Source organism: Scardinius erythrophthalmus (genome assembly GCF_964197995.2).
Source record: "Scardinius erythrophthalmus genome assembly, chromosome: 12".
Classification (NCBI taxonomy): Eukaryota; Metazoa; Chordata; class Actinopteri; order Cypriniformes; family Leuciscidae; genus Scardinius; species Scardinius erythrophthalmus.
In genome coordinates, this window is record NC_138232.1 from 8189713 (window position 1) to 8197150 (window position 7438).

The 7438-nt window shown below is 38.1% G+C and overlaps 1 protein-coding gene across 3 annotated transcripts in view; it reads left to right on the plus strand.

Moving 5' to 3' along the window:
* ca16b (carbonic anhydrase XVI b) overlaps positions 1-6648 on the plus strand; it is a 91784-nt gene extending 85136 nt beyond the window's left edge. Inside the window, exons 19-29 of one of the 3 annotated variants that reach the window (XR_014031280.1) lie at positions 14-148; positions 228-388; positions 580-715; positions 2728-2874; positions 2982-3075; positions 3790-3866; positions 4034-4162; positions 4648-4845; positions 4940-5082; positions 5588-5723; positions 5883-6648. Coding sequence is in view for 2 of the 3 variants with exons in the window: in XM_081381639.1 (XP_081237765.1) it covers positions 14-148; positions 228-388; positions 580-715; positions 2728-2874; positions 2982-3075; positions 3790-3866; positions 4034-4162; positions 4648-4794; positions 4940-5082; positions 5588-5723; positions 5883-6023 (1446 nt within the window). In the remaining variant the exon portion in view is untranslated. The remainder of the gene's footprint in view (positions 1-13; positions 149-227; positions 389-579; positions 716-2727; positions 2875-2981; positions 3076-3789; positions 3867-4033; positions 4163-4647; positions 4846-4939; positions 5083-5587; positions 5724-5882) is intronic. The other 2 variants (XM_081381639.1, XM_081381640.1) reach the window with 2 other exon arrangements.
* The last annotated feature ends 790 nt before the right edge of the window (positions 6649-7438 follow it).

Consider the following 7438-nt stretch of genomic DNA (forward strand, 5'->3'; position numbering starts at 1 on the left):
GTTGTGTTTACAGAGGAAATGTGATCAGTATTGGCCGTCAGACAACTGCGAGGTTTATGGGAGCATAATGGTCACTCTGAAGAGTACTAAAGTGCATGCTTACTACACACTCCGGCATTTCATCATACGTAACACTAAACTGAAAAAGGTGCATTTGAGCATTCATAGAGCATTTACAGAGCATTGTATCAGACCCTGCATTTTGACCTCTGAATTGTCTCTCTCAGGGTCAGAAGGGGAGGCAGAATGAGCGGCTGGTGGTCCAGTACCATTACACGCAGTGGCCAGACATGGGCGTACCTGAGTATGCACTTCCAGTCCTCAAATTCATCTCTCGGTCTACAGTGGCACGCACGCCGGGCACAGGCCCCGTTCTAGTTCACTGCAGGTACGGAAGTATACAGCTATGGAAGTATAAGCTCCGCCCACTAGCGTGTGAATTGCTGGTTTCAGTGATGTACTTTCTAGTTGTGCAGGGTTTCCCATTCCTACATCATTTCAGCAGGGTGTTTGGAAGTGAGAGACTCTTTGCTTGCAATGTCATTTTTATCAAACCATCACTCTCTCTGTGTCCTGCAGTGCTGGAGTGGGCAGAACAGGCACATACATAGTCATAGACAGCATGCTGCAGCAGATAAAGGACAAAGGCACAGTCAACGTCCTGGGATACCTCAAGCACATCCGAGCTCAGCGTAACTACTTGGTCCAGACTGAGGTTATTACCTGTTTGATTTAATACACTAGATTTACACAGACTCAAAATGAACTCTTGAATCACTTTCGGAAGGGAATATTTGTGTACTTCTTACTACATACTGCGCAGCATATACTGTTTACTGCAGACTTGTTGTTAAAAATTGTATGTGGAATCAGTGGCGTGGCGTGGGGAAAATTTCTGAGGAAGCCAATAAGACACAACCTCTAAGCTGTGTGTTTTAAGGGGTAGGGGCAGAAAATCATACGTTACCATTTATATGTTGCTATTTGGATGAACTATTAGAGCGCCCAGCATCATCTTACCGGGACTTACGTTGTTACAATCCAACACTTTGAGCACGGACGCTCTCTCTCTCTCTCTCTCTCTCTCTCTCTCTCTCTCTCACACACACACACACACACACACACACACACACACACACACACACACAGTCCTCTAAAAAACATGGTGTTTTTATTAAAACATTCGCAGATAGGAAACGCCAACGGTAAGCAACAAGAAGATAACCTTTTTCATTTAATACACCCTTAAATCGGTGTGACGCTCATGTAAGGACAATAGCGGTTATTCACAAACAATCACAACAATGAACAACAAAGTGCACTCACATGCTGCTTAATCAAAGCACGCAAGAAACAGTAAGAACTATAATCACATTAAAAAAATAACACATCGCTAAATGGGCAGTTCAGACCAGACGCGCTCTCTCTCTCTCGCTCTCTCTCACACACTGCTGCTGTAGAGGCAGTTTAGTAAAAGATTTTTTTATCAAATACTCCAAATCTCCACCCTCCATAATTACAATTAATAATTTTAGCTAACTAGCTAAACAAGATGTCAACACAAATCAACAAATCTTCCGCTATTTCATTCATTGACGATGATAACGTGATGTGATTGGCCTGATGCCAACAAGTTCATGGCTTCCCTTGACACTGTCCTGACCAATCACAGGGGAGCAGTGTCGTGACAATAGCGTCACCTGATTGGTTAATCATTCTTTTTTTTTTCTATCAAGGGACGCCAACTCAGCCTGGCCTCCTCACAGACACAGGGTGCAGTACCATGTTTTCAACGCTCATTCACCATGTCACTTTTATAGGGGCGCTGTTTTACACATCATAAAACGCTCAGTAATGAATGAAGAGAGACGATGAGGGGATGACAGAAGGATTACGTAAACTGTGAAAACAAAAGTGTTTATTAAATGACGATTATATTCTGAAAAAGCGAGGAAGCCTGGCTTCCCTTGGCCTCCGCAAGAAAACGCCACTGTGTGGAATTACTGTTGTATGCAATTACAAACATTTTAAAATGCACAAAATTTCATCACATGACCTCATTATTTTTACATGTTGCATATCAGGGTGATTACTGTTAACTAAAACTATTTTACTGTTTTATAAAACGTTAATTTATAGCTGCTGATTTAGGTTGAAGCACTTAAATTACTCATTGGAAATAATGAAAAATTAAAACTGAAATATAAATTTTTAACAAATTAAAAAAACATGAAAACATAAATTAATCTGTAATAGTAATATTTAAAAAAGCACATAACAAAATTACTAGAAATTAAACTAGAATTAAAATTAATACTGAACATGTAGAAATAAAGGCAAATTCATAATATTAATACCAAAATTGAATAGTATATAAATAAGTATTAGTACTTAAATTACACTGTTACATATTTAAGAATAAAAAAGGCTATTTTGCATTTTTTAAATTCCATTTTGTGTTTGTCCAGTCAAATCACTTTGAAGTGCATTGCATTGTGGGATACAGTTTGCAGTGTTTTATGATTGCACACTGCACATTTTGGCATGTAGTACGTTGTCTGGGTGTTACATACATACAGAAAATGTACATGCTGTTCAAACTCAAAAAATGTATTTGTAGTATGCCATTCTGAACATAAATCCATATTTATTCATAAATATAGTGTTCAGATGTCACATTCCTAATGCAAAATGGTTTGTCTTAATGACTATATGTGTGACCTACAGGAGCAGTTTATCTTTATCCATGATGCACTAATGGAAGCTGTGCTTAGTAAAGAGACTGAGGTTCCTGCTTGGCAACTCCATAATTATGTTAACAGCATTCTCACCCCGAGCCCAACGGGACTAACGCGCATGGACAAACAGTTTAAGGTCTGGATGACTCTGTTGTGTCTCTATGCAATTGTGTAAAGATGTTTTTCTCAGTTAGACGACTAACCTGCTCCTCCTTGTGGACGCTCTTGTTACTGTTCCTCCAGTTGTTGACGCAATGCAATTCTCACCTCACGGAGTGTTTCAGTGCCCAGAAGGACTGCAACAAAGAGAAGAACCGCACCTCGACTGTCTTGCCAAGTGAGTCGCTAAACCTTCTAAACCCATATATCAAAATCAACACCCCAGCTTCTTGGCAATATAGACTTTGCTGTATTCTCAATATACAGTGTAGTGCGCAGTGTAGTAGCACAATTTACTTTAACAATAAATACTATTTAAAATACCCCCAAAAAATGTGTGTGTATATATATATATATTTACAGTGCATTTATAAGTTGTATTTAATGTTCATTTAACATTAGTATTTAATTTCATGCATTAAATAGATGCACCAAGGATTTTGAACTATAGTAACGAATGCCTAGTGTTATTTTACTATTATTTATATACTATAGTATTCATTAATATTTTGAATTAGCTTTCTTAGATACATTTTCAGTTTACATTTTAATTTGTTTTAGGGGTTTTATGTGTTATGTGTCATTTTTATAAGTTTTTGCTTCTAAAAAAAATATTTCTGTGTAGCTTTAATTTATTTAGATTCTCATATTTGATATATATATATATATATATATATAGTTACAGAAAATCATTTTAATCATTTAATCACAACTACAAATTGGTTTTAGAGTTGTATGCATGTGTCTGGGTGTGTATTGTTTAACATAAAATATAACATAAGAAAGGTCATTAAGAATTGCAAACAATAATATTTTAAAACACATTGAATGAATGATACAATACAAGGTTTGTTTGGTTGTGAAGGTTATAGTGAGTTGTTTTTCCCCACAGCGGAGCGTGCGCGAGTGGCACTAGCTCCCCTCCCAGGAGTAAAGGGAACAGACTACATCAACGCCTCCTACATTATGGTACAGCAATAAGCCTTTACTGGAACATTATACATCATTTTGGATTATATTTAATAATGCATGGAACATGAATAATTTGCGTACCGGTGTTTTATCTCTTCATCTGCTTGTCTCATCATTTGCTGTGATTTTCTTGTAGAATGAAATCAATGTTTATCCACTCACAGGGCTATTACAGGAGCAATGAGTTTGTCATTACCCAGCATCCTCTTCCCCACACGACCACAGACTTCTGGAGGATGATCTGGGATCATAACGCTCAAGTTATTGTGATGTTGCCAGACAACCTCGGCCTCGTGAGTACAGCGTAAAGAGCTACTTGTGAACATGAGTTTCTAAGTGGATGCTTGCTGCGTTATGTAACTTATGTTCAACAAACCTTGTTGTATAACAAACCTTGTTGTATTATTTTAATTTAATACTGTGAAGCTGCTTTGATACAATCTGTATTGTGAAAAGCGCTATACAAATATACTTGACTTGACTTCTTTTAATACATATTCATAAAGTTCTGTTAATGCACTCTAAAACATTTCATACCAGCGGGTTATCGTAGCACTTACACTTCAATTCCAATTTAATTATTGCCTTCTATAATACTGTTAACTTTTTGGAGAAACTACATCTAAAGAGCACCCTCTGTCTCGTTATAAAATCATTTGTATTTGCTTGTGATAAATATTTAATGTGGAAACAAGTTCAATAATAAATCACCTGAATCTGTTAGCCTTATAAAAATCTATATGATATGATATGATATGCCCTGCTCTTCTTTTTATAGACTGAGGATGAATTTGTGTACTGGCCCAGCAGAGAGGAGCCCATGAACTGCGTAGCCTTTACTGTCACCCTCATTAATACTGACAGACTCTGTTTATCTAATGAGGAACAACTCGTCATCCACGACTTTATCCTGGAAGCCACACAGGTGTCTCACGCACTAAACAATCATGACTCTTAAAAAGGAAATTTGCATGAAGTTAGTTTGCTTGATTAGACGAACTTAATGTGGACATATTAATTTCTGCATAAGTATAACATGCTTATATAACAGGTTTATCTTTGCTGTGCAGGACGACTATGTGCTAGAAGTCCGACATTTCCAATGTCCGAATTGGCCAGATCCTGATGCATCCATCAGCAGCACGTTTGAGCTTATCAACATCATCAAAGAAGAGGCCATGACGAGGGACGGTCCCACCATTGTGCATGATGAGTGAGTGTCCTGTGTGTGCATAGAACATGAGTAGTGGCGTGGAGACGCTTTTCCACCGTCAGGCCAAACCATTCTCAATGCTTAACCTTTCCATTCTGTGCCGATCCGGCCCAGCCGGCACGGATACGGTTTCATTTTCCACTGTGGGGCTGAAAACCGAGCTGGAATGTAATACAAATGCCTCAGTCGTTGCCAGAGGTGGACAAAGTACACAACTCCATTACTTGTGCGAAAGTATAGAGACTTCTGGTCAAATATTACTCTGTTATAAGTGAAACTTATAACGCGCTTCGCCACCTACACAGAAGTGGCCAATCCCGAGTGGCGACATCACCACGCATTCTACCAGCATGGTTAGAATTCCGCCCGATAACGGTTTGTAACCGTGCCTGCCGAACCAAGCTCAAGTGGTAATACAACTGTATCCCTTCCTTACCGTTCAGCCTGACGGTGGGAAAGCAGCTTATGTAACCAAAAGCAGAGCCTCATGGATTGTGTGTTACAGGTTCGGGGCAGTTTCTGCCGGGATGTTCTGTGCTCTGACCACACTCTCCCAGCAGCTGGAGAACGAGAGTGCTGTGGATGTCTATCAAGTGGCCAAAATGATTAACCTAATGAGGCCTGGTGTCTTCACTGAAATTGTGAGTTAACAAAATGTAACCTCATCACAAAAGTCTGCCTGATGATAAATTTCGAGAGGTCATTGGGGTCTCGTGTAGACGTTTGACGCAGTCTGATTCGAGTTCCAAAACCATTTAAAAATGTCCTTTTTTTTCTCTATTTCTGTCTACTTCTTTTAGGAGCACTATCACTACCTTTACAAGGCTATGCTCAGCCTGGTTAGCAGTAAGGACTGCAGACTTGGCTTCAGCTACATGGATACTGGGATAGTGGTAATGGATGAATCCAACCAGGCTGAGAGCATGGAGTCCTTAGTGTGATGTTTCCAGAAAATGAAATGGAACAAAGTAGTTCCTTGAACTTTCCATGAGGCCTTTTTCCACAGACTCTTGGTGAAATGAAAAGGAAAAAAAAAACGAAAAAAAAGAGCTTTTATATACTGATAAAAATAAATTCTTTTGATATTTATTTTTGCTGCTTTTTGTTATCCTGCTGAGCGCCACAAACTGCTCTCCAAAACACGTGCACACAGACACACACACACACCGTCTACTTTGCACTACACTGTCAGTGTTACTACTTGATGCCTAGCTGATTATTGATAATTGTGTTGAAACCGTTTCCGAGTATCACTTTATTCTTGACGATAAAGTCTACAGACATGTGAGGGTGATCAGCGACAGCACATTAACACACACATCAGCCTCATACCCATGAAAACTGTACACAGAAAAGCTCCAACTTAATGCTCATCATGATGCGACTTTTAACCGTCAAGCATTGTGACTTGTTAGATTAATGTTATTTTTTTTTATTTATTAAGATATGCCATTTTATGTCTAACTTATATACATTATTTCAGTGTGGTATCATAACAGCAACTGTGAACATATATTGTTATCAGTAGCATTTCTATGGTTTTGTAATATATAAAGATATTGATCAAAAAATCTTTATCTCGTTTCCTTCATTTCAGTTGTCATGTTTTCAGTGGGCATGCTCAGTACTTCCTCCAACAGGTATTTTCCTGAAAAAAAGATGACTGTGACTGTTCTGTTTACACTGGTATTCAGGGACAGGGACAGGTGGTTTTGATCGTACCAATCAGACCATTACTATTTTGTCTTTTTAAACGGGGAAAAATCTAGATAGGCCTAACGTCAGTAAATTATGGAGTGCCACAGGGATCTGTGTTAGGCCCTCTGCTATTTCCAAAAAAAAAAAAAAAATCTGATTAAATGATAGCATAACAGATTAGGACATAAAACTGAGAATTCGTTTGAGGAAGGGTTGTAATACTGAAGTAAAAGTACTCCACTTAAAACTACTAGATACTTTTTTAAATATAAAATTCTCATGTATAGTCAATGAAATGACACCAGTGAAGATACTCACCTGATACACAGATGGATGTTATCGTTGAACGATTAGAGGATCTACATTCGGAGAAGGTTTTTTTCCCATTCCCATTAAAATTCTCATGTATAGACAATGGAACAACTCGGATGAAGATAATCACCTGATACACAGATGGAAGTTAGTGTTGCTTTGGCCATTAACCAGCATGAATTAACACATATTTCAACTCATTAATGTTTTGCTTTTAACAATCACAAATGGAAAAAAAAGAAAAGAATGTTGTATAAGTATTATTCCTACTATGCAGTACATATTCATGTCCCCATAAAAAAAAAAAAAAAATGGAAACACACGCAACTTATTAGGAACTTTTCCA